At 40.9% G+C, this 27,876-nt stretch overlaps 2 protein-coding genes across 4 annotated transcripts in view; one reads left to right on the top strand and one right to left on the bottom strand.

The window, feature by feature from the left end:
* The window catches only part of MOB3B (MOB kinase activator 3B), a 203,437-nt gene extending 179,468 nt beyond the window's left edge, over positions 1–23,969 (bottom strand). For 2 of the 3 annotated variants that reach the window (XM_019034159.4, XM_063696310.1), the window contains exon 1: positions 23,694–23,800. The gene's annotated coding sequence lies outside the window, so the exon portion shown is untranslated. Of the gene's footprint in view, positions 1–23,693 lie in introns of all 3 variants that reach the window. The other variant, XM_019034160.4, reaches the window with a different exon arrangement.
* On the top strand, positions 18,439–19,162 carry IFNK (interferon kappa). Its single transcript, XM_004047900.5, has one exon. It carries the CDS (start codon positions 18,487–18,489, stop codon positions 19,108–19,110), a length of 624 nt encoding a protein of 207 aa, XP_004047948.2. The 5' UTR covers positions 18,439–18,486; the 3' UTR covers positions 19,111–19,162.
* Positions 23,970–27,876: the final 3,907 nt, after the last annotated feature.

Here is a 27,876-nt window from a genome sequence, read left to right as displayed (position 1 = left end):
ATGAAGCTGTCTTACCAGAATTATATTAATTCTCCTGGAGTGGTTTCTTCTCTTGCACCAGCCCTTGGATGCACTTTGGCAAACCCTGAAACTGCCTATTGACTCACACGTGCAAAGTATATGAAGTGACACATTCTTCAGGTGTCTCAGCTCTGCCTGGAAACTCATTTCCCGTAGAGCCATTTTTTCCCCCTCTCTCTTCCTTCTCTTTGACTCTGGCTCTCAAAACTAAGGGGAAAAAAATGACCAGGAAATAACGTGTCACCAATTACACTCATGCGCTTTTACCTCTCTCTCTCTTAGCTGTCAAATCAAATGCCTGGGCAGATTGCCACATGGAAACTAAAACTTTTTTTCATTTAGCAAATGAGGTGCTGTTATCAAAACAGAGAAGCATTGCCTTATTGCTGGTGTGTTCCAGGCTGCAGCTCTGGATCACTACTGCAGTGGGATGGTTGACTCACAAGTTTTTCTTGGGAACCACTGGAAGTCTTGGAGGAACCACAGAATCTCAAACAGAAGGAAACTTAGAGATCACTCATTTAAATTTTCTTCTGGAATCCTAGACTCTCTATTTAATATCCCCAATTAAGAGGCTTTTAATTCATGTTTAACGTATTTTACAACCATCATCTACCTTTCAACTACTACTCACTTGAACAAAACTTCCATCCTAGAGAACCAGGTAATTTGCCAAGCCCATACCAGGCTATGTACCTCTTGCCTGTGTCTGAAATGTCTCCTCTCATCTACCCCCATTTTTCATCATCACAATAGCCAATATTTATTGTATATGTTCATATTCTGTATGGTAGGCACTGTGCCAGGCCCTTTAATTATGTCAACTTATTTAATCTTTTTTTTTTTTTGAGACGGAGTCTCGCTCTGTCACCCAGGCTGGAGTGCAGTGGCGCGATCTCAGCTCACTGCAACTTCCGCCTCCTGGGTTTAAGCAATTCTCTGCCTCAGCCTCCCAAGTAGCTGGGATTACAGGTGCCTGCCACCACACCCCGGCTAATTTTTTTTTTTTTTTTGTATTTTTAGTAGAGACGGGGTTTCACCATCTTGGCCAGGCTGGTCTTGAACTCCTGACCTCATGATCCATCTGCCTTGGCCTCGCAAAGTGCTGGGATTACAGGAATGAGCCACCGCGCCCAGCCCACCTTATTTAATCTTGACCATAGTCTTATGATGTAGTATTGCTGCTTTATAGACAAACAAGCAAAATTATTTACTGAGTTTTACTGTGACTGATACCATTTGCTGTGTGCCACATTTAAGACACTGTGCTAAGCATTTTATATTTTTATCATTGTGTCTATGAGTCAATGTTATGATTCCTCTTTTGCTGATAAAGAAACAGAAGCTTCCATATGGTGAGAAATTCATCCATGGTCATACAGCTAGTAAGTGGCAGGGCTGGGATCCAAGTGCACAAGTATCTTCTATTCATACTTCACTCCTACCTTCTTGTTTTCTTTCCAGCCAGTGGGATCCTCCGTGTATCTCAGAATTCATAGAGCCCTTACTTGTCAGCCCAGTCTTGTTATTGTCATATTGTGCACAGTAGCTACTTTCTCCTTACTGGACATCCCTTACAGTACTTTGCATCCCTTACCGTGGTGCTTACAATGCGCACTCCCTAAATGTAAACTGGTCTAGAACAAGTCTTCTTACAGCAACCAGGACTGGCATGGACATTTTTCTGATGAGGGATTTCCAGGTCTCAGTTGATTTCTTGGTTATTTCAGGATGCAACTATACAATGGCATTCAGTACGTGGAATTTAATGCAATACTTTGTCCCTTGATGCTTGTTTTAACAGCTACAGAAGGAGAGAGTGACTGTTAGGCTGAGTCCCCTCAGACCTACTGGGGTGGCTAAGTCGAAAGAATCTCTATGAGTCAGTTATATCTCAACATATAGCAAAATGCCCAGCACAAAGCAGGTGCTCAAAAAATATCTTTTGAAGAATGACCATTTACAAATAAAGTCATGTTCTACAGACTGTTTAAAAACGATGATCTCCTTTCATCTCCGAAGTGATTCTTAGAAATCATTCATCCAGAAGGTTTAAGTACTTCAGGAGATTAAAGTTGGTAATTATAATAATTCTATTATTTTTCTGTTGTAATGGATTTAGCACACAGATGAGTTTTTGTTTGTTTGTTTGTCTGTTTTGTTTTTAAAGATTTCAAGGTAACTGGTTAGGAGGTATAGAAGAGGGTACCAATAGTGAATTGCTAGATTGCTCCAAAGAAGAGTTCTGCAGCATTTTGGGGGACCAAAGGAATTCACTTGGGAAATACGACTTTCTCTGTAATATGTACTCAGGATATTAACATCCTATGGACAAGTTCCTGAAGAAAGTATTCCACTGATATGAGAATAATGCCTTTGGGCTAAAACATACTGTCTTTTGACTGAGTTTCTTGAAATCTCTGTACTAAATACTGATACTCCACAAATAATAAACCATAACAAGATCTAAACTGAAAAGGTTTTATAAAGTATCACATTTAAAAAACGCAAGGGTTGTTCAGAGTCTTTTTCATCCATTAAGACAGAAGCTTCTCCAGAAGCTGAGGAATCCACGTGTAGGGACCATTCAAGAAGTCCTGGCAGGATTTGGAGAAGAGTGAAGAGGCAGTTTCCCTGGGAACATAGCTGAAGCACTTCTAGAAAAAATAAACTCAGAGGGCCTACATCACCAAAGGCAAGAAATTAAAACTAATTTTTTTCATTTTGAAGGCTATTTTTCTAAAACTAAATAAAATAAATTGAAGTATATTAAAATATTAACTCACACACAAAAAAACGAGTGAGATAAGGTGTCAGATACCCCTAATAAATGCAAGTGGGAAATCAAAGGGAGTCCCAGACAGGCAGGCAAAAAACTATGCTGAGTTTAAATTAAGTTTGTCCCCAGACAGCGATTTGTAGACAGAGAAACAACGTTAATGTTATGCTTAAAACAATACAGTAAATCACCCAGTCTAAATATTGAAGAAAATAGGGCCCATTGAGGCTGTTTTCCAAGGTCAAACACTTCATTAGAATAGAACAAAGGTCTCCTAAAATGCTAATCCTTCCACTACTCCTGGGAAAGCAAACAGCTCCAGTTCCAGTTGATCTGTCTGGAACAACTGGAGAAAGCAAGGTATGGGCAGAGCAAGACTGAGTGCTGTCGTCAGTTGGCGATGTCTGCCGTGGCATTATGGAAAGAATGATCATCCACATGCCACAGATCTGCCACTCTCCAGTGTACCATGCCACCGTCTAAGTCTACAGAAAAGCCAGCAAAATTGTTGAGTGACTAATACAGATGTTTTTAGTTTTCTTAATGCTCATTATTCACATGTCATCCAGTAAAAATACATAAATATACACACACATTAAGAGATACTGTAACTTTCATAGTTCCAATGCCAAGCCTTAGTATCAACACATATTTGCTATAGGAAGGAAGGGAGGGAGGAAGACAGGGAGAGAGAGGGAGGGAGAGAAGAGAAGGAGGGAAGGAAATTCCCCAAATACTTCAAGTTCCCCAAATTTAAAGAAGCATGAAATGAAATTATCAGCCCAACAAATTAATTAATTAGTTTATTTATTTATTTTTACTTGAGACGGAGTCTCACTCTGTTGCCCAGGCTTGAGGGCAGAGGTGCGATCTCGGCTCACTTCAACCTCCGCCTCCTGGGTTCAAGCGATCCTCCCACCTCAGCCTCCCGAGTAGTTGGAATTACAGGCACGCACCACCATGCCTGGCTAATTTTTGTATTTTCAGTAGAGATGAGTTTTCACCATGTTGTCCAGGTTGGTCTCGAACTCCTGACCTCAAGTGCTCCACCTGCCTCAGCCTCCCAAAGTGCTGAGATTACAGGAGTGAGCCACCATGCCTGGCCTGTTTTTTGTTTTTTTGGAGGTTTTTTGAGAGGAGTCTCACTCTGTCACCCAGGCTGGAGTGCAGTGGCACAATCTCGGCTCACTGCCACCTCCACCTCCTGGGTTCAAGCAATCATCCTGCCTCAGCCTCCTGAGTAGCTGGGATTACAGGCACGCAGCACCGCGTCCGGCTAATTTTTGTATTTTTAGTAGAGACGGGGTTTCACCATGTTGCCCAGGCTGGTCTCGAAGTCCTGACTTCAGATGATCCACCCACCTAGCTCTCCCAAAGTGCTGGGATTATAGGCGTGAGCCACTGCACCCAGCCTCCAACAAATTTATGTAACAGATTTTAGTAACACTATGTACTTAACTAATAACTTTCTGTTCAATTGATTTTAACACACCTTCTGTTCAATGGATCTGAACACATCTTTCTCCAGTTGTTCCAACTTTCAGTGACTCATTTGATGAAAATCAAGAAGCTTATGTGGTAATAGAAAAAGAGAAAGGGGGAAGACAACAAAAATAAAGAGGACAAAAGGCATTTTACAATATAAAACATTTGAGTTTTTTGTATTTCTGTTTTGTTTAAAATCAGAGAAAACACTGAAATTATGATGTGATCATTGTTGCTGCTTATATTACCTAACCAAGAGTAACTGTGCAATCTTCCAGTCTGTAGTCCTCCCTGTATTCCATCTTAATTTGGATATTGGATTTCTTTTCTAACATTGTCTTCTTTGTATGCTCTATTTAGATCAGCGATACACAAAGTATGTTCCCCAAAACATTAATTCCTCAGGATATTAGTAAGTGTGATTTTTTTAAAAGTATGTAGTCAAATAAGTTTATTATATTATAGGTTAGACCAGTTTAACAGGTGCCTTGCTGCAAGATATTGGAGGCTTTTCATATACTAACATATGCTGCAAGTCTAAATATATATGGTGTTCTAAATTTCTTTAGCTACAAAATCTTTCTTTTGTGGAGCTTTTAGCCAAATTAGTGTTTCATGGAGCCAATGTTGAGCAAATGGATTTGAATACTGCTTCACCTCAAGATGCTGTACTGAAAATCAGTCCATCCTCTCTTTTAATCACATGATGCTCTGGTGCTACCCACAGCCTGTCTCTCCACCAGGATCCACCAAGTTCCACACAGTGGGGGTCAGGAGATACTCCCTGAAGTCTACTGCAGAGACCTTGGCAGGTCCCTGGCTCTTGCCTCTTCTCACAGGGGCATTAGTGCCTTTTCCTCCTTTAGCCACAGAAGTCAGAAATGAATTCCAGCCACACCCTGGGATCATATTTGCCAGGTCCCGTAAGTCAGGTCAAGTGGCAGGGACTCATAAACAGTTTCCAGCAGCTAAACTGACCACATGGAGAGGGAAAGAATCTCACTCTCCACAGGCAGAAGAAGGGACCCAAGTGTGTTTAACTCATTTTTGTCAGAAGCCAGGAATCTTTAAAAGTCTTTCTCGAAAAAGCTATTTTTGAGAGGTTAAGGTAGTGATGCTATTAGGTAAAACATTTTCATCTTTATTTGACAAAAAAATAAATAAATAAATAAAAGAAAGAAAGAAAAACATGAGACACTCAGAACCCTTTATTTTATACTTAAATAACAGTTTAATAGAAAATCAGGCAGCCTTTAGTTCGGTGTGAACTTTGCCAGGTTATGTACTTTTTGCAGCCTTGGGTCTTCAGCCATAAAATGGGGATAAAAATATCCACCCTGCAGCATTCCGTCAGTGACAAAGTGAAATAATGTATTCACGGGTAACACTGTGCTCAATGCATGCTTCATGCCCAGTTTAGCATCAGCTGCGGATGCTACTGAACATCAGCTGCGGATGTTGGCTCCTGTGAGAAACAAGCTCCATGGGCTCTGCTTTTTAAAGAAAGCAAATGACAGTACCATCCTACCAAATAGATTTCTTCCAAGGAAAGTATGCTTTTAAAAAAAAATAGCAAATTAATCATTTACCTTCTTATTTATGTAGCCTTGAAAAAAATTTAAATCCTTCATTTCAACAGTACTTCTCCTACTCTTTCAGAAAAGAAATCACTAGAAAGCTGCCTATGGCTGACAACTCCAATCCTCTCCAGAAGGATTTTTTTTCTTTTAATCTCTATTGGGCATCTATAATGTGCCCCATTATGCCAGCCCAACCCCCTGATCTAACTTATACCAGTCTCAATGCATTTTGATTGCTAGATTGTTTTTCTAAATAGATCAGAGATGGGCTAACTGTTCACCAAACTATTCCCTCTCCTTCCTGGGCACCTGACTACATTTCCTGTCATCCCTCGCACTTAGCTGTGGCCATGTGACTAAGTTCCAGCCAATGGAATGGGACTGACAGTGTTGTGTGTCCCTCTAAGCCTAACCATATAACCTTCCCATGCACACTCCTCCATGCTCCTGCCCCTTTGCTCCAGCCTGACAAAGATAAATCCTGCAAGCCTGATAAAGGAAACCACATGGAAGATGGCGGGGCCACAAGAGAGAAAGGGTCTATGTCCCTGACCACTGCTTATAAAAGACCCAACTACAGCTCAAGTACCCTGGTTTTGAGCTGGGTACACATGAGGAATGCTTCTATTATGTTTAGGCCATCCTATAATTTTGGATGTTTTTTACAGTAGCTGGTGTCTGAAGCATCTGGAAGTCCTGAGATTTTTGCAGAACATTATGAGATTATTTATAAAAATAATAAATCAAATTATTGTGTGCCAAGTCCGAGACTCAGGCACTAACTCATAAAATAACTAAATAATCTAAAACTAAGGTATCATTATAAACTAGGTTCTACTCTAAGTAAACCATCAGAGATGCCAAAAGTTTAATAAAAATATTGCTGAAGGTTGAATTTTCTATGTTTCAACCTTAAAGTATAGAAAATTCATTTCATTTATTTAGTTTTTCTGTGACACAAGAAAGGCTAGCATTGTTTGACTCCAGTAGCAGAGACATCTGGATTCACCCTGTTAAACACTACTGTTTCATGGGTGTATAGTTTGTGTCGGAGCATTGGTGCAGATAGACATTTCTGAGTTTTTGTTTTTAAATCAAATTAGAATTGGCATTGTCAGCTCTAGGCTCTCATCTATATTTAGTAAATAATAGATTAGGATCACTTTGTTCACTTCACAATTATATGATTATATTCCATTATGATTTGACTGTAGTTATCCATGGTTTAAATCAATCATGAAAAACATTATTTTATCTAAATATCATAATGTATAGGAATATGCATTTGTTCTATGTACACACAGGAAAGTACATCAGGGGATAATCTAAGAAATTTAAGCCTCAGGCCAAACCTGGGAAATTCAAGCCTCAACCTCAACCTAAGACCAATTAAGTAAATTATTTATATCATTGGCTAAAGTATAAGGGAGCTAACCTAGTTTAAGGCCATCCAGTTAAAGATCAAATGCTAAATGAGATTATTTACTGATTACCAAAAAACTATCATGTTAATTCAGTAAAGATCTCATAATCGAATACATTATCAATGGTACTTCTGGAAAACTGCCTTTGGTGATCACAGATATTAACCTGAACCCAAATATACCCTAAGTAACGTACTAACAACCTACCTCATACCAGTCTTATTTTTTCCATCTCTACTGCTCCCCCCTTAATCTAGGTCACCATAACTCTCCCCAGGCCTACTGAAATATCTGCCCTCAACCTGGCCTCCTTGCTTCTACTCTAGCCCCTTCTCCAAACTGTACCCCTACAAGGCCCCCAAAGGGATCTCCTTCAAGCACACATCATATCATACCACTCTCTTGTTTGAAACTCTTTCATATGTTTTAACTGGTCTTAGAATAAAACTGGAACTCTATCATGGCTTGCTGTGCCCTGCCAGTCCCAACCTATCCTAGTACCAACCTCTCCATTCCCTTCACTCCAGCCCAACTAATCTCCTTTGTATCCCTTAAATATCCCGAGCTCTTCCCATCAGGGCCTGTGAACTTGCTGTTCCCTCTGTCCAAAATGCTCCCTTCCAGGTTTGTACACAGTTGACTGCTCTTCACCCTTCAGGTCTTAGCTCATCCATCACCTCCCCAGTTACCTTCTTGCCCTGTTTATTTCCTTCATAGCACTTATAAAGCCCGGTAATTTTATTGTTATTGTTTGAAGACTTGGACACACTATGAGGACATGAAGTTCCCCCCACTCTTTTTTACTACCTGTGTCAGGCATCGTCTCCTTGGAGATGAAAGGATGGATAAACAGATGGATGGATGGATGGATGGATGGAATAAACATGCAGTAGATACTTTCTGAATTATTTGACCCAACAACTGGAACCATCCATGAGAAACTGTATTATCACATTTAGCAATGAGTGATTCTGGCAGGGATGTATATAGGGCAATCCCAATTTCTCCTGAAGTACATCTCTCCTGGGAATATAAAGAAGCTTTAACTCTGGGACCATTCATATGGCTCTTTCCACATGGTGAGTTCTACTCCTAAAGGAAAAATACTCAATTATGCAAAATTGATAATTCCAAGAGGATAGCCCAGTATTTAATTAGCTATAATATTTGGAGACATAAGGCTATCCTGGTTTTTAATTTTAAGACATCCAATTTATGAAGAAGCTCTTTCAGAGAAAATAAAGTCAACTCAACGCAGAATAAGACCACAAGCTCAAAAAAAAAAAAAAAAAAAAAAAGACCGCAATTTGCTTCCTTAGATTCCTATATCTGGAACTATTCCTCTAGAGGAGATAGAACAAATCAAACCTCTGACAATGTGGAAATCCAGCATGCACTTCATTTTTGTTTATGACACTGGGCCAATCTGACAGAATAGTTTTGTTTTCCCAGTTCTGACTGAATTAAAGAGAGTTGTGTCTACAGATTATTTTCCCAGAAGTTCCTCTGTATATATAATAGGAAATGCAGGATCGGATCTAGGCAAGGGCTCTTTAAATGTCAGGGCAGTCTTTCCACAGTGAACACCCCTGAGAATGCCAACATGTGTGACCATGCTTTTCCCCACTTTGGGCCATGATGAAGAAATGCTATCCCAAGCCAGTAGAGCAGCTGAACTCTTTTCTGTAGCTCAACATGAGAAAAACCAACAACCTCTGCAGCATGTCTGCCAAGGAACTGTATACCTGTTGGCAAGGAGACAGCAGCCTACACACAGGGAAGTTGTAAGAATTAGCCCTTCCATGCATGTGCTAGTGGTAACTCCTGTAAAGAAGTTACTAGGGTCTTTGCTCAGGACATCTCACGGTGCTCCCTCCTTGAAGGCCCACAGGAGAAATTCCTCCCAGAACTCAGTACCAAGAAAAGCTTTCCTTCTCCTGAAGACTTAGTTTTGTTGTTGCTTCATTTGGCCTTTTGGATGCTATAAATACTTTAACAGATTATATTATCTCTTTGCTTGTAGGAAGCCCTGAGATTTGCAACCCTCTACACTATTGACATTGGACATTATGGCATGCATTCTTAACATCTGAACTGTGCCCCTGACTTCATCTTGCTTTTTTACTCTTGTTTTCCCTCAATTCTGATTTCTTTAACTAATCTTTGTTCTCTTGTATCATATATATTTCTATAAATGGTTTCAAATTATTTTGAGAATGAAAATGGCTATTAATGCATAAATACACACAGTGGATTTTAACCCAAACCCTTTACGACCCTAGTCCTGTAAAAAGACAATGTGGCCTCAGACAGACCTGGGCTGGAATCCAGATTCTGTGGATTTCTAGCTCTGTGACGTTGGTTAAGTCGCTCAATAGTTCCCAGTTTCCATTTCCTCCTCTTTAAACTGAGGCTAGTATCATGTACATTGTATAGTAACTGTGAGAATTAAAGAGAATGTATCTAGAGCATTGGCACTTAATAATTGTTAAATTAAACTTATTCTTTATTATTATTAATAGCTATACAGATTGTTACCAAAGAATACTTAAAGACAATGTCTGGCTTATCATGTTGACAGGCTTATGAGCACTAACACTATCTACTCATATACCGCATTTCTGTCTAACAAAGACCTACAGTTAAACACTTCCATACTAGCTCAATGTCTCCAAGCCATTCTTTCCAACATGCTAGATTTGTTGCAAGATCCTCTCCCCATTAAGGCTCCCTGTACCATATCCCCTGTTGTGGATTGAACTGTGTCTCCCCCAAAAATATACTGAAGTTCTAATCCCCAATACCTATAATGTGGCCTTATTTGGAAACAAAAGACTTTGCAAATGTAATCAAATTAAGAAGATGTCATACTGGATTAGGGTAGGTACTAAGTGTAACAAGTAGTGTGCTGATAAGAAGGCCATTGAAGGGCCACGTGAAGGGACACACAGATGCATGAAAAATGTCATGTAACTATGGAGGCAGAGATGATGCATCTAGAAAGCAAAGAACACTAAGGACTACCAGCAAGTACCAGAAGCTAAAAGAGGCAAGGAAGGATTCTTGTTTAGAGGCTTTGGCAGAAGCATTATCCTGATGGCACTCTGATTTTGGACTTCCAGACTCTAGGACTATGAGAGAATAAATTTCCATTGTTCTAAGCCACCTAAGTTATGGTGATTTGTTATGGCAACCCTAGGAAATGAATACATCCCAAAACTCCTACAGCCCCAAGTGGCAGAAGTAAAGAAACCAGGCAAACTTGCAGTCCAAGTGATGACTGCCAAGAACTCCACACATACACGCCCGGCAGTAAGATGTATTTCATGGGAGGCATATACTAAAATAGCCCAAAGAGTTTGACCATAGTCTTCAATGAATTAATTCTTCTTTCTGAGCTTAAAGAATCACATCAACAGGAGGGCATTAGGCCTAGATCAACAATGGCAAATAGAGCTTAACTGAGAATAGCTGGATTACAGTGTTATGTTCAAAATTCTGTGGAGTCATCTGGGCAAAGACACAGAGACAAAACAAACAAACAAACAAAACGAAAAAACCAGAAAAAACTCATTGTCCTTATGCCTGTGACCATCCTCTCCAGTTTCCTCTTCTGCTGCCCACTGTAACACAGCATATTCTTAGGGTTCTGACACAGACCCACTTCATTCCATTCCCCATATATTCTCTTTGGACAGACCCACTGATTCTTATAGTCTTACCACTTACAGCTTCTGTGGATACCTTCCAATCTATCTCTCCTGGCAGCATCAGTCTTCTGCTCCTGTCTAGGCCCAAATATCCAACTACTGGATAGACATCTCCACTTAGCTATCTCAGACAATTCAAAGCAACTTGTCTACAACAGAACTCACCAGTTGCTCCCCTAAGCCTGCTCCTCCTCCCACAGCTATCTCTCAGTTGGTGGCACAATCATACACCTAGCTAGAAAACTGAGTTTCTCCCTAGTCTATTTCTTCCTTCTCACCCCGGCTTCCCATTCCAAATCAATTTCCAAAACTTGCCAACCTTAACTTCTAAGTAATTGTCTTCTTCTTGATACCTGCTATCTCTCTCCTAATTCAAACTCTCATCAACTCTTGCCTTTTAAGATTAAGACTGGGTATCACTGCCTCCAGGAACCTCTGCAAGGGACTATATTTGTCTTGTTTTCCCTTGTATTCTTGGAATTTGGCATTGTGTCTAACACTGTAGGCAACAGATGATGATGATAACTATCATTTATTGTCCACATTCTATATTTACACAGTTACACAGTTCTATCAAGAGGTAGAATTGGCTGGGTGTGGTGGCTCACACTTGTAATTCCAGCACTTTGGGAGGCCGAGGTAGATTACCTGAGATCAGGAGTTCGAGACCAGCCTGGCCAACATGGTGAAACTCAGTCTCTACTAAAAATACAAAAATTAGCCAGGCGTGGTGGCACACGCCTGTAATCCCAGCTACTCGGGAGGCTGAGGCAGGAGAATTGCTTGAGCCCAGGAGACGGAGGTTGCAGTGAGCAGAGATCATGCCACTGCACTCCAGCCTGGCCGACAGAGCGAGACTCTGTCTCAAAAAAAAAAAAAAAAAAAAAGAGGTAGAATTACTGAACTGATCTGATATTCAATTTAGATTAAAATATACTCATAAGATAAAATACTGAAATGCATATCTATTCATTCAATAAATATTTATTGAGTGTACGCTGTGTGCTAAACACCGGGGATAAAATGGAAAACAAAGAAAACAAACAAGTAAGTGAGTATATAAATAACTTAATTTCACACATGGGAAAAAGTCTAGCATCTCTCAGGAAACCCATTCCAAGCTTCTTCTCAGGCTACCTGGGGGGAGGGATGTTGGCAGGAAGAAAAGAGACCCCTCCCCACTTACTCCACCCCCTTGCTCTAGAAGATTATTCCTAGATACCACCCCCAACCTCAGGCATTGTTCAGACACTCAAGAAATCCTTAAATTTGCAGCATGTGAATCCTCTGCCAGGCTAAGTAAGGCCAACTTAAATTTTTCTATCATAATACCTTTCTTTGTTCTTCAGAAATGTCAAGAAACCTTATGACCACATGCAAGCTGATGGTAATTAAAAGAAGACACTGTCTTCATCTCCACAACGCCAACTCCTTTTAAAATGTTTACCCAAGACAAGAGGACATTTCTGTCCATCACCCACTGCACGCTCATCATTTCTTCCCAATTACAGCCACTCTTGGATGTGATCTAGGAAAAAATCCACATCTATTCACTGAGTAAAGAGAAGGATTATTCTGGTAGGTGACATCCATTTTTCATGCCTGCCATCTGAAATTCTTACTAACATCCTCAGAAGTAAAAGCCCCATTCGGGCTCAAAAGGACCCAGGGAAATCAACACTGAAATGCGGATATGGATGGAGGCTGTTCTGGTAATCCTAAAACAGAGAGTAGGTTTTACTGATGGTACACGTTTATTTACTGAAATACTTATTCCATCATGCTACATTTCTTTTTATCAGGGATTCTTTTCTAACAGCTCAAATTATTTCTGGGTGGGAAGTTACTATGTGCATAATCTTCAGCTGGGCTGGAAAAGACAACTGGATATTAGTTTGTCCAAAGAGCCCCTCTAAGGTTGATAAAATTAAATGACAGCTACAGGGAGCATCATGTACAAAAAAGCAGCAAAAGGGGGTGGTGGAGAGGAATGGTCTTAGAACTTCTCAGCAGTTTTGCCTATACAGGTTATTACTCAATCAGATTTGAGAACTATAAGAAGTCACACGGCAGTTTTTGATTAAACAAATAGTTACTGTGTAAGAGGTGCCACGGATACAAAACTAAGAAAGACACATTTTTCTTCTGGAGGGGAAGACATATGAATCAACCAAGTAATATAAAACTGTGTGACATCACTAGAGTAGAGGTACGAAAGTGCTCATGATCTGACCAGCCTCGGGGAATCCCAAGGAGAATGCACCAGAAGTAGTACAGGACATTAAATGGACACCTAAGTTGCCATCTACCACTCTGTTAATTCCCTTAATTTTCCCCGACATCTGACTTTGTCCTCTCCATATCCCTACACAAAAAGAACCAAACCACCAAATAACTTTACTGTCATTAAGACATGGCTTCATTATCATCATTCAGTCACCCAACAAATAATTATTGAGCACCTACTATGGGCCAGGTGCTGTGATAGCCTGGCTCTCTCACAGGCGAGATCTGGTGAGCCATTTATCCTGGACCTCATATCCATAAAGGGCTGATAATATAGATTTTTAATATCATCTCCAAATGATATCCTATATACAGTCACACAGATAAACTTCTAGGATTCAACCTCAAAGCATATCACAATTTTTATAATCCTGTATTGGCAATTTAAAAAATATACACCGAAGTCCTCCTACTGCCACCAATGGATATGATCCAGGTCTCTCCTATTCCCTATGAGCATTTAAGAGAAAGCAAACAAGCCAGTTGTTATACCTTCCCTCACAGAACTTATTGCTTAGTAGAGAGAGAGGTATCAAACAAGGACACATACCAAACTGATAACTGTAGTTGCCGCAGGGGAGGAGAGGAGCATGACATGAGGCTGAGCTGTTAAGCAAAGCTTTCGCTTGCCCTGAAGTGTTTGAATTTTTACCATATGCACATATCCACGGTATTCCCTGAATAGTCATTATCAGTTTCTCTATCAGGGTCATCATTAAGAGAAGAGCCAAGAAAGGGACCAGAAGACAAGCTGGCCCCAAATGAGGCTGACCCCAATGCTGAGGCAGTGAGAATGAGTGAAACATCAAGTTGCCAGAGGTGACTGCGTTTGTCTGAGGATAAAATAGCTGCACACAACATCGTGATGACCATCCTCTGCATGTCCCATGGGAAGTACCGCTAGGCCTGGACACAAGGCTTCCCTTTCCTGGGCTCTCTACTGGGCTCAATCGCCTAATGACCCTACAAATGGAACAATGTACTTTCAAGAATTGAGTAATATGGATGATCAATGTGTTACTCTCGTCCTGATTCGAAACTTGTCTTTTCATGGAGAGCAATAAATCTTATCAGTAGATGCCAAATGCCCCTCAGCTGAATCACAGCTATTTCGTCTAGACTGAAATGTCTCATCTCCATTTTGCCAAATTCTGCCTTGTCCATTAGAGTTAATCTCATAATCCACATAGACACCACACAATTCCATAAACAACAGAGCAGCCCCTGCTAACCAGCCCTCCCTCTGAGGAAAGCCTGAACATGTATAAACGATCTCAAGCCATGCCAGGGAAATAAGAACAGATATCATGGAAACCATGTTAGCATGTCAGTGCATAGCCTGCTGATGACAAACTGAGCAGTTATGCCAGACAAATTTAGGAGTCAAAATGTTTCCTTACACTGTCATTGTTTTCAATTTTCTGATTATATTTTTGAGATACATTCAATACCTCTGGCTTTACAGAACAGAGGTATGACCAGTGACTGATCATTCAATAATGCTTCTAATCAGAGTGATTATATGTGAGTGTACAAGTGTGTGTCAGTATTATTTTGTTTTGGTATGACAGGTGACCTCTTTGCCGTGTACACTTGTTAGGGGTATGTGCACATGTAAAGCCAGCATAGAGAAATGCAATCAAATGTAACTCTGCAGGAGGAGGAAGAGTAGTAGAGGAATGGCTCTCTGCAGGGGATGTCACGTCTGAGCTCTGCTGTGAGAGGTCAGTGGGAGCTTGCATGGTGGATAGGGTTGCCAGATAAAATAAAGACACCCAGTTAAATCTGAATTTCAGAAAAACAATGAATGACTTTTTAGTAGGTATGTCCCAAATATTGCATGAGTGTTCTACATTTTTATCTGCAAAGACAGGCAATCCTAATGGTAGGAGAGGGACAGATGTATACGCCAACCATCTTTCCTTCTTTGTCATGAATATTGTCAACATCAGCATCTATTAACGTTTACAGAACATGGGGAATGGAGTCCATGCTCTTGGGGAACCCTAAGAATTACTCCTCCTGCCTAAAACACTCAGAACATGCCTGCTTCTTCAACTACAGCCTCCTTGAGGTCATGCACTACAACTTATTCCTCCTTCTTCAGGACCTAGGCCAGTGACGGAAATGTCATAAACACAAAAGTACATTTTTAGATAAATGCGAATATAATATGGAATTATAGTAAAGGGAGGAAATTTGGGGTGAGAGGGCTAAAGACGACAAAACTGTGCATGGCCGAAAATACAGGCAACTTCAAGACGAATGACAATAGCCAGATGTGCAGCCATCTCTAACATCTATAAGCAGAATTGAACAATCTTTTAGCTTGGTTAGTATCACTGAACTGTCTCAAACTAGTGAAAAGTATACTAAGCACCATGGGCAATTTCCGGGAAGGGGGGGAATGCACTAAATTGGGAGACCAACACTTATACAATTATCTATTTTTTAAAACCCATGGTTAAGGAGGGCAAGGCATTGTAAAAGCAAAATGGGGAACAAGCAGTTCTAATTGGAACAGTTCAAGAAGTTTTAGGTAGAGAAGTTATATGAGGTATGTAAAAAGCTATGGCCCTCAGAGAGGCTTTGCACTTTATAGAATGTGTGTGTGTGTGTGTGTGTGTGTGTGTGTAATTATAAGTATATATACATGTATAAATATGGCTGCAAGAATAGTATATTCCCACATACTGTGTGTTATTCATATCAACTGATTGGAACTGAGCCTTAGGGAGAATCCACATTTTCTTTCAAAATACTCTAGAATAGAAATGTTTAAACAAATAAAGTAGTATTGATCCCATTTCAGATGTATAATAATTTTTCCTTTTTTAATGTATCTTCTTTTAAAAACAGCCTTCTCTTATTAAATAAGAAATACTTGGCCTGGTACAGTGGCTCATGCCTGTAATCCCAGCACTTTGGGAGGCCGAGGCGGTCGGATCATGAGGTCAGGAGATCGAGACCGTCATGGCCGACATGGTGAAACTGTCTCTACTAAAATAAAAAAAAATCAACCAGACATGGTGATGCGTGCCTGTAATCCCAGCTACTTGTGAGGCTGAGGTTGCAGTGAGCCGAGATCGTGCCACTGCACTCCAGCCTGGAGACAGAGCAAGACTCCGTCTCACAAAAAAAAAAAAAAAAAAAAAAAAGAAAAAGAAATACTTGCTGACCACAGAAAACTTAAAAAATCTAGGTAAATAAAAATATAAAAATAAAAACCACCCATTATTCTTCCAGTTAGAGATAGTGACTCAAAATTTTCGCATATATATCAAGACATTTTTTCCATATATATATATGCATATGTCTGTATTTAACAAAAGTGGTATCAGCCTCTATAGGCAAATATAAGCTTGTTTTTTAAACTACAAAGTGTATCTATCCAAGTGGCCAAATATATTCCCACACATAATTTTTAGTGCTTACATATATGTTTTCTACTGATGGCTTACTTAACTAAGTATTTATTGCTGAACATTAAAATAGTTTTCCATTTTTTGCTGTGACAAACTTCCTTAAAGCTAAGTCTTTAAGGGCATCATCATTATTTCTGGGGAATCAGTTCCTAGAGGATCAATCGCTGAGTCAAATATTATGTACATTTTTAAGGCTTTTGATCCATATCACCACTTTACTCTCTAGGAAGGTTGTGTCAATTTATAATGCTATATAAAAGGGCTTGTTTTCTTAATGTTTTTCAAATTTGGTCAGCCCAAGAAATCTGCCCATGAAATCAGAATTTATGTAGATGGAACAAATAGAATAATATATATATATATTTTTTTCCGTAAGAAACCTTTCCTAAGAGCCAGGATTTTAAGAAATCCCACGACTTACCCACAATTAGCCTTTGGTGCAGTCAACCGATTTAGACAAGAACTTTTTAAGCCAACTTTTCAATCAAAGTCTCCCATGTTTGTGGAACTGTGGCTATTTACCATTTTACAATGACTTAATTGCAAATTAATGTATATCTTTATTTTTTTTGAGAAGATATAATAAGCTACCTTTTTAAAATGACAACCCATTTTATTTTCCTGGAGAAAAGAATCCATTTGCTTTAACCATAATCAGAGGAAGGTTATTTGGTCAAACAAAGTAAAAACCATAAACAATAGATAGCCATCATTACCACAGTAACATTGGTCCAGCTAGGAATTCACTTAGCTAAATGAGTGACTTCCTACTCACATACCTCCTCAGTGCACAACAAACACAGGAGCAAACAAAAGCCTTTACAGAATCCAGAACCACCAGGCAAGAAGATATAATAATCATGCAATCAAAGCAAAAGTTTAAAAATACTGCCTAAACTGCACCAAAAAAAAAAAAAAAGAAAAGAAAAGAAAATGATACTACAAGAGAGAAGTTAATGAGTCAGAAAGATATTCTCAAATATAAAACCCCCTCCAGGACTTTTAAGAAAGGTATCAGAGGCATATGGAAGGCTAAGTCCAGGATGGATTTAACTGAAGAAAAGGATATTTAGAGATTATCAACATTTTCTAATGTAACAGAAAACCAAGCCAACTTAGTCTCCTACTTAGTAAGTGCCAGCTCTATTCTTCATCTTTTTGGAGATCCAGAAAAATCAAAAAGAGAAAATATCCAAATATAGAAGCTTAATTTAACAAAATTGGAAAAACCTAAACTATATTGTGCTCTGGTGACCTAGCAATCAAATAATCACAGTCATTTGGTCAATGTCTATGATTAACTCAATGAGACAGGATGTTTGGCTATAGCACCAGGTACAAAAAATATATTTTCATGAAGGATCACTTCCTCTTATGTAATAGATTTGGGTGAGTGAGTGAGTGAGTGAGTGCATGGACTTACAGCTTTTGGCTTTCTGAAATACCCTGCATCAGTCTTGTTATGATGATTCCTTAGTGCTGGGATGGATCATCCAGGCATTTAAGGTAACATGATGGTAATACTTTGCTCATTTTTCAGGGAAAAAAAAAAGGTTATCACTTCCAAAGTCGGCGTAGTCACCCGAAGTAAAAAAAAAAAAAAAAAAAAAAGCCTCAGAGGCAAAGGAAAGGGGCTGCAACCTTGGTAACTGTGAAATGACGAATGAGAAAACTCCTCCTGCTGAAGATATTCAGGTATATAAAGGCACATGAAGGAATACTTAAAACATCATTGTCATATACACATCTTCTGGATTTTTTAGCTTGAAAAAAAAAATGAGCACCAAACCTGATATGATTCAAAAGTGTTTGTGGCTTGAGTTCCTTATGGGTATGTTCATTGCTGGCACCCTATCCCTGGACTGTAACTTACTGAACGTTCACCTGAGAAGAGTCACCTGGCAAAATCTGAGACATCTGAGTAGTATGAGCAATTCATTTCCTGTAGAATGTCTACGAGAAAACATAGCTTTTGAGTTGCCCCAAGAGTTTCTGCAGGACACCCAACCTATGAAGAGGGACATCAAGAAGGCCTTCTATGAAATGTCCCTACAGGCCTTCAACATCTTCAGCCAACACACCTTCAAATATTGGAAAGAGAGACACCTCAAACAAATCCAAATAGGACTTGATCAGCAAGCAGAGTACCTGAACCAATGCTTGGAGGAAGACGAGAATGAAAATGAAGACATGAAAGAAATGAAAGAGAATGAGATGAAACCCTCAGAAGCCAGGGTCCCCCAGCTAAGCAGCCTGGAACTGAGGAGATATTTCCACAGGATAGACAATTTCCTGAAAGAAAAGAAATACAGTGACTGTGCCTGGGAGATTGTCCGAGTGGAAATCAGAAGATGTTTGTACTACTTTTACAAATTTACAGCTCTATTCAGGAGGAAATAAGGTATATTTTTGGAATTAAAATTCCTTTTCCCTCCGAAATCTCTTTCTCCTTCTCCTCCTCCATCTTCTTTTTAAGGATTGTTGTGCTATCCTGTAAGCCTGTCCTCAGTTGGACTGGTAGCCTCGGAACATCAGGGACACTCACCTCTCTAAGGAGAGGTAATGCCAACCATCCTCAGGGTGACCAAGAGTCTCCTTAGAAAGTCTTTAAGACATTTTTAAAGGAATAAGATTCCCTCTCCGTCTTCCTCTATTCTCTCTTCCTCTTTTCTGTGGCCATTTTGAAAGAGCTTTGCTATATATACCACCTGTGGACTTCACCAAGACAATGGCTAGAGGATAGGGAGCAGAGAATGTTGCAAAATGGTAACATTTCAATGACTTAACTGTTTTGCTGCCAAGGTTGCTTATCCTATGAAAATTCAGCACATTAAAAGAGCTTATACATGCTCCCTAGAGTCAATACTCTTGCATTTTCCCCCTCCTGCTCGGGGAAAAAGGTTGACATTTCTGGCCCATTTCCTTCTCAGCTTGGTTTGTTTGAATTGATGCTTGTGGAATGGTATTTCATTACTTCAAGAGTGAAGATCCATCGTGAAATTGCATGGATGGTTGAATTAGATGACCATTAAGCTTTCATTTAACCTTTGAGAGTCTATGATTCTAATGTAGCACACTCTTCATTCCTGATGTATATTGTTTGATTCCTACATCTAAAGGCATGGAAAATGCTGTGGAAAAGTATGGTACAGAATCTGTCTTTTACTGTTTTTCATGTGCCTGAAATAAAATGTCCAGAGTCATAATATGGAACAATTTTACATTAGATTTTCCTAGTTAGAAGACTACATTCTGTGAGTTAATTTAACTAGCTATTCCAATAATACATAATACTTTAATATCTTTTATCTTTTTAAAAGTTACTTTGCAGCCAGACTACCTAGATTATTTACTTTTCTAGCACGGCCCTTCATCTATATTAATTCACCACCTAGCTGACATGGATTTTCTCTTCCTCTCACACTTCTACCCCATTTCAGAATCATCTACCTTCAAGCAAGAATTAACAGAGATTGTGGCTATGCAAATGCACCAAAAAAGGGTGAAATATATCTGAAATGTACCTGGTTCTGCCCTTGGAAGCCATTTCCTGCTCATGCCACTAATAGCATGCTGCCAAACTGTTCAGATTCAAGATTATTCCAAGCGCAGGGCCCAAATGTTATAGCCAAAGAAAGTCTTATGATAAAATTGAGGCAAATTTCAGCCAAGAAGTTAGAAGAGATGTTTAAAAGAACAAGAACAAATTGTGGATCATGGTATATGCAGGCTATCAGCAGAAGGATCAGACAATAAAATGAGTTAGTGCAAACCATTTAGTAAAAATAATTATCAGCAGAGTTGTTCCAAATTAAAAATAGTACTACAAGCTTGTAAAGGAGTTAGGACATGCAAGCTACTGAGCATAAAATATATACTTGCTATTTTTCATGACTTTCTCTAATAAAGTCTTTGCCTGTTCTCTCTAATAACTTTACTGGAATGATGTCAATTACTTTAGTCATTTATGGTTGCAGTCCTGCCAAGGGTTTGCTATCCTGGAGGAAAGAGAATGGCTGAGAAAGCTGAGTGCTTTCAGTTAATATACATTTTCTGAATGTGTGGCAGGGGTAGAAGTCAGAACAGTATGCTTTTTTAAAGATCACATCTAATCAAAAGAAAAAGGATAACATCTCCACTGGAAAAAAGGCAAGGGCACAAACTGACATCATCACAAAGGAAGAAATACTACAGACAATGTGAAAAATGTTTAATCTAACTTGATTTTTAAATGCAAAATAAGATGACAAGATACTCTCATCAGTATGACAGAAAAGAAAAAGAATGACGATATAAAATGTGAGTGGAGTGTAAGGTATAGGAGCCTTTGTGCATTACTGGGAAGAAAGTAAACTGGGACATGTTTTCTACAGGGAAATATGGCAATCTTCAATATCCTAAAGAACGCACCAGCCCCTGTGACCTAGGTATCACGTCTTCAGAAATTTATTCCAAGGAAATAGGTTTATAATATCTCCCCCTTTTACATTCATTTTCACCTATCGATATTTTCTATTTTTTCCTATAATGATTTTTTTGGGAAGATTTTTAATTCTAAAAGAAACTGTACAAGCTTAACTTCCACTATAATTACCCTGTTTTCCTTAGCGGGGTAGGCCAAGACAAGAAATGCTCTTTTACTTTGTTAATGATGCCTTTGGGTACTTCTTGAGTAACTTTGGTCTTTTTTGTTGCTTCTGGGTTGCTGCTGCTAAATTTCAAAGGAATCCTTCCTTGGGGATCATTTTCATAATGAAATGTTTGTAAAGTGCCTTGCAGTACTTCAAAGATGTTGTTTTTTTTTCTTTTCCTGGTTCCACCGTTGGGAAGGTAAAGAGATATAATATCCAGAAATCACTAGAGAAAGTGCTCTATGTGTCACATTCCTGGCTTAGCCGTCTCACTTCTTTTTTGTTAAATGGAAACTCAAAAGTTCTGTTGAGTTCGCAAAGGGAAAACTCTCAGAGCTGTGCAGAGCCAAGCTTCTGGTATCCACTGACAATGTCCGAGTGGGTACATAGATCATAATGTTCCTACAGAAGCCTCCTTCTTTCCCTGGGTTGAGGAGGAATCAAAAGTGTAATTGAGCTTCCTTGGAAGAGGGACTCATTGGGGATCCCACAGGAAAAGCTGGCAACAGCAGGTCAACTGCAAGGCTATGGGGTAGTAGTATAGGTTCTAACAGGTGCACAGTCTCAGTCAGCCTCCCCTCAGAGGCAAGACAACTCGCTGGGCACCATCTGGGGACCCTGCCTTCTCAGAGTAGCTACTTTGCTTTTGCCCCAGTTCTTTAATCAATAATCCACACTAAGAATGAACACAATGTGTAAGCATCTAACTTGTGCAGGGAAACAGGGCCGCCTGCAACCCAACAAGCGCACCCACAGGGGAACTCGGGGCCATCCTAAGCCACTTGTTCTCTGGGATGTGGAAGCAGGAACTGTACTCTAGCCGAATCTGTGTTGCGTCGTCTGAGTCCTCTTTTTCTACAATGAAGAAAGGGGACTTGGGATTTAAACTTGGAGCGGTACTCAAAGCCAGAACTCCACGTTCATTCCGGAGTGAACCACCACACTGCTATTTCCAGGCAACGTCATAAGGCTTCCTCGTTATTTGCATCTTCGTTCTCTTTTTGGCGACTAGCCTGCCCTCCCGCCCTTGGAAACTTGTGGACCCCAGAATCTCAGCTTTCCGCCTACCAAAGGTGCCCCGATCCCCTCCCACTGCCCTAGCAGCGGCCCAGCCCCAACGCCTTTGGCTAGAGATTGAAATCCTCTGGAACCAACCACTGGACGCTCTGGATTGGGGCGGAACGCGCTTCCACTGTCTCGAAAGCAGCACCTTCTCGGATTTGCGCCTTTGCGGCGCGCCTGGGCTGAGATCTGAGAAATGCGCCCTGGGCCACAGGCAGCAGCGGAGGCGGGGAAGGAACAACTTTCCCTCCGCCCTCTAACCACAAGGGCGGGGTGGGGCGGCCTCGCTGGGGTCGGGCTCCTCCACTTTCCCAGCTGGGATCTTCTGCCGGAGCTGGCGTGGGGGCCGGGGAGGGGGACCAGAGGGGCTTCCTTCTCTCCCCAAGCCCCGCCAGATGTTGGAAAGGCAAACAATAGGGGAAACGCGGAGAAACAAAAGGCCATTCGCCACGATCTCAGTCGGCTGCGTAGCGAGATCTCTGTGGGGAGGGTTAGGGGAGAGGGTTAGGAAAGAGCGCGAGGGGGGGATTCCGAGAGATTTAGGGTCTCTGGTACTTGCCAGGCACCAGGGGTCGGCGCTTTACCCTCCCAGCAGGGGTCTGAAGGTGGGAAGGGGCAATCAAAGAAAAGTTGAAGGGTTTCTACCTTCTTCCCCAGTTCAGGGAAAGGGAGGGGCTGGGATTCCAGATGTTTGACAGTTGTTGGCCCCAAAGTTAAGCGCGATTTGTACGGCCTTTACACGCTCCCCACCTCCGTGAGGCATCGTCAGCCCCGGGGGCGACCTGGCTGACGGTGCGGACTTCCCCTACGCTGCCCCAAGCCGAGACTCCTCCCTCAGGATCAGGACGCCCAAGCGTTGTCCCCCAGCCCAGGCGCACTTATGTAAAAGTTTGTCTTCCCGCCACCCACAGCCCAACACGCACCCTGCAGGCGTTCGCGGCTGGGGATGGGCTCGGAGTCTTGCACCCCGAAAGAAGGACGATCTTATTGATTTATATCTTTTCAAATCAAGGACACAGATCCCGGGGTGGAAAGTGGGCGACCCTTGTTCCTGCCGGGAAGTGCACACGAGGAGCCGGCCAGAAACCCAGGCGCCGGCAGGGGTCTGAAGAGGACTCCAGCCCCGGAAGCCCGTGGCCGGCCGGCAGAAGACCGGTCCGCCGCCTCCCGCACCTTCTTGCACCCGCGCCCAGGTGCGCCCCAAACCTCGCCGCCCGCCCGGGCGAGATCGGGAGCGAGCAGCCACCGGGCTGCGCCGCCTCCCCTAGCTTGGAGCGGGTTCTTACTCACCGTGGGGTTTTACCTCCAGCCCAGGGCCCGGTCGGCTCCCTTCGCCGGATCAGCTGCAGCCAGCGCGAAAGAAAATGGTGAGCTCGGGGCAGGTGGGGCTTCGCTTGCCAATCCACGCAAGGGACTCTGCCGCCGGTGCGCGAGGTCCCGGCGAGCCAACCGGCGGACAGGCGAGCGCCTGGCTCCAGCTGCAGCCGCCGTCGCTCCGGAGCAGCCCCCACATGCACCCAGCGCGCCGCGCAGCCGGCCGGGGCTCGACTGTCTCGCGGGGACGCCGAGCGGGGACCCCTGGCGGCCGCCTGCGGTATGGCAGCACCGTGGAGAGAAAAGTCGTCTTTGGGATCATCTTCCCTCCGGAAAGAGATGGGACATGACCAGTCTAAGGGGGCTTCCAGCCTTGCAGAAAAGACACTGGGCCAGGGCAGTGAAGAAGGTGTCAGATCAGAAAGGATGATCTCTGGGTCCACAACGGCCACTTCCAAGGCACCTAGAGAGGGGGAAACAGTTTGCCTTCCCCAGGATTTTCTGACTGTTGAAAAATACCATGAACTGCCTGACACAGAGTGGAGCATACATAAATCATTGGAAAATACTCAGATTCTAGTGGATTTACTAGAACACACTGGGAGTCACGGATGAACCTGGATTTTTAAAGCCCAACCCACAGCCCGCCACTCTCTACTTGTGTGGTCTTGGTCTATCTACAACCTTAAAGCCTCAGTATTCTCCTCCGTAAATTGGCGGGGAGCAATATCACCCTTGCAGGGTGATGGTTACGGGTAAACTACATTTGAAACGTTTTTATAGTTTATAGTAACAGAAATCAAATATGAGCTTCCTGCCTTCTGGAGAAAAAGAATTGGATCTTTCACATTTTTCTATTACCCATATGATCACATCTTAATGCATATTGATTGAAGTGTACCAAATGACGAAGTACTGCATTTTACTATTCTTACTACACACTTCAAAGAGGTGTGGAAATATATTAAGTAGAAATTAGGGTATACAGAGAAAACATCCCTCCTCCAAAAGAGGTTTCTGCAACTAACTACGAAGTGAGAACTTCTAAAATCACTTACATCTTTTGCAATATCATCTCAGATATTGTAAGAAACATTTAATAAATAGCCATGACTTAATGATATCAACCCTGGATTAAATGACTCTAATTCTGTGTCACTTTTGTGTAATGTAAAGATACCGATTGTGAATATAAGACTCAAAGATGGGAAAACTGCCAGATACAAAAACACAGCCGCTAAGCAATATTTCTGTTCATCACCGAGGAATCTCATTTCCAAAGTGCCCCAGTTTTTAAGAGGATGAACACCAGAGTCAGACAGACCCATAGTAGCTGAGTCTAACCTTTCTGAAGCTCTGTTACCTCATCTTATAAAATGAGGATAATATAGGTAGCTGTCATTCAATGAAGGAATGCATACAAAATGCTTAGCATAACACCTGTCACATGGTAAGTGCTCCAGGGTCACCACCTATCATTGTTTCCAGCATATAGTTATCACCCCACCGACATGTAGCCCCTCCCTCATGAGCTCAAGAGCCCCCAGCACATGTTCTACTCACACACGCACAAGCTTCAGTGTCCCTTAAGATGTTATCTCCTGGAAATTAGGAACAGAAAGAGAATATTTTCAGGTAGTTTGGAACAGAATGAATAACATTCACATTCCTTGCCCAAGTCAGTACAGTTTAATTTCCATCATTTCCAACTCATACTTTATACATTTCCCATAAGAGGAAAATCATGCTGGTTTTCAGTAGCATATGAAAAAAAAATTCCAAGAGGATTCTTTTGCCAAGCCACTTCATTACAGCTTCCCCTTAGAGGATACCAAAGAAGCACACGGATATTGGAAAGGTGTCACCATAGCAACATTGTAATAGACAGATGACAATAGAGTAAAAGCGAGGAAAGCACATTTGCATAGTCATTGACAAACTTGGACCTACAGTCATATTGCTCTGGGCAGCAGTGCTCAGAGTCCAAGGGCTACTCAAAGTAAATTTGGTAAGAGGCTATTTCTATTCATTTTGGCTGAGTCTGACTACCCAGTTCATTGTGCTCATGTGTGTGCTAATTGTAATTGTTACAGGCAGTTCACTAACAAACAGCAGACATCCTCAAGAGTCCTTCCTTTCATCCTAAGCAATGTGAGTTCACAAATCTAAATGTGTACCTAATAAATCTTCAATAGTAAAGCATACTTCCTCCTTACCTGCTTCTGTTTTGTTTTCAAAACCTTAAATAGTCACAGGTATAGAGAAATTGTCTCAATGCTTATGGGAGCTTCTGTGATAACTTATGTTAATTAACTCTGGGTACTGAAAAGAAACAAACGTGCATGGCTTCCCCTAAGCCTTGAGGTAATGGCAATTCAAATAACAGCAAATTTATATATGTGATATATATAGATTTATATATATAAATATATCATATATATATATACACACACATTTTAGAGATCACATATATCTTTTAAGCAATTTCAAACCATACAAGAATCCATATATGATCTTAAGGCATAATTTCTGCCAGCATACTTCTCAACATTTATAATGACACTAAATGTCTATAGTCGTTTCCTCTGAAATGCACATTACATCAATCCCATTTTGTGAAAGTGGAACTAAGGCATAAAAAGGTCAGAGTTCAGGAGCTGGGAAGAACATATGACAGTGTTCAAAGTTGTTTCAGTGACAGCTGAACAAGATAGTGTCATGTGGAATCATAATGGACAATTATCTGCTTTCTGGTCTATAGGAATAGAGTGAGTGTTCTTTCCCAAGTTTAAAAAAAATTATTGAAAAGAGACTATACTCTTTCTTCCTGCTCTTAGAATCTGTTTTGTTTATAGTGACCCAATGCTCCTTCATATCTATCAGATGGTATTTTTTTCTTATTTAAAAATACCCATGTGGTTGAGGCTGCAGTGAGCTATGATTGCACCACTGCACTCTAACCTCAGCAACGAGACCCTGTCTCAAAAAAAAAAAAAAAATAGTTTGTATCCTTAATAAGTGACCCTTCTTCTCAAGAGATGAGCCTGATGTTTCTGTCTGGCTTAACATTAGCCAGGTGTGGTACACTTGTGATCTGCCTCAGTATTCTGAGTAATGGAGAGGAGTTCTCTCACTATGAAACAGGTCAACTTAGATACGATCCAAAAAGGGTTAGTTGCCAGGAGAACCAAAGTCTAAGGTAGTCATATCTAAAAGCCCATAGCCTGGACCCCCAAATTAATCCTACAGTGAGACTTTAGCACCTTTCACAAGTGGAGAAATCAGACCACTGTGTGCTCAATGGGTTTGGAATGTTGTGCTTTCAAAGTAATTAATACAGAAAGGCATAGAAAGATAGAGAAGAGACTAGTGACTCATGGATGCTTCCAACATGATATAACGCCCCTTTCTCTTCTAAATAGTAAAATAATGAAGATCTCAAAGAGACTTTCTCTCTTTGAGAAACACAGCTTTACTGCTTTTGTGATCAATGCCCATTGCCCTCACCAACAAATCAGTCATTAATTCCCAACTGCCTTGCATTGCAAATATAGAAAAAAAAGGTTTTTGGATCTCCTTAGCTCTCTTTGAATGTCTATAGGAAAGAAATGAAGGAAGTAAACTTTTCTACTGCCAGACTGAAGGTAGATTTTGATAAACTTGGAACCTCTCCAAATCACCCTCTACCCTCCTGGCATAGAAAATAAACAAGATTTTTCCCTTTACATCATAATTAAGGAAAGAGACAAAAATGAAGGTATCATCCAACCTGATCTTCTTTAGCCTCTAGCTGTTCTACCTACACAGAACTATTTTCTCAAGATTCCAATTAGGTTTGATATACTGTTCAATATTAATTTCCTCTTAAGAAGCTACTTCACCATTTGGAAAGCCCTTTGGGCTGAACAATTATTGAATTTCTAAATGGCCTGTGGCTAGCCTCAATTGCATTAGTGTTTCATGTACAGTAAGTAATATGAAAGAGGCTTGCCTTGGGTATTTAACAGCCCCTAATGATGCTTTTCAGAGGGAAAAAATCCCTCTGAAAAGATTTTTGGAAAAGTTTCAGTTAAATTTTTCCCAAGTCTTGTTGTCTACTGCTCAACAGAGTCTCTGTAGAAATGAATAGATAACTTCCTTCCTTCATTTTTCCCTTCCT

The sequence above is a fragment of the Gorilla gorilla genome, chromosome 13 (assembly GCF_029281585.2).
Source record: "Gorilla gorilla gorilla isolate KB3781 chromosome 13, NHGRI_mGorGor1-v2.1_pri, whole genome shotgun sequence".
Lineage (NCBI taxonomy): Eukaryota > Metazoa > Chordata > Mammalia > Primates > Hominidae > Gorilla > Gorilla gorilla.
The sequence above is the reverse complement of the archived record's forward strand: the minus strand, read 5'-3'. Positions and strand labels throughout refer to the sequence as shown.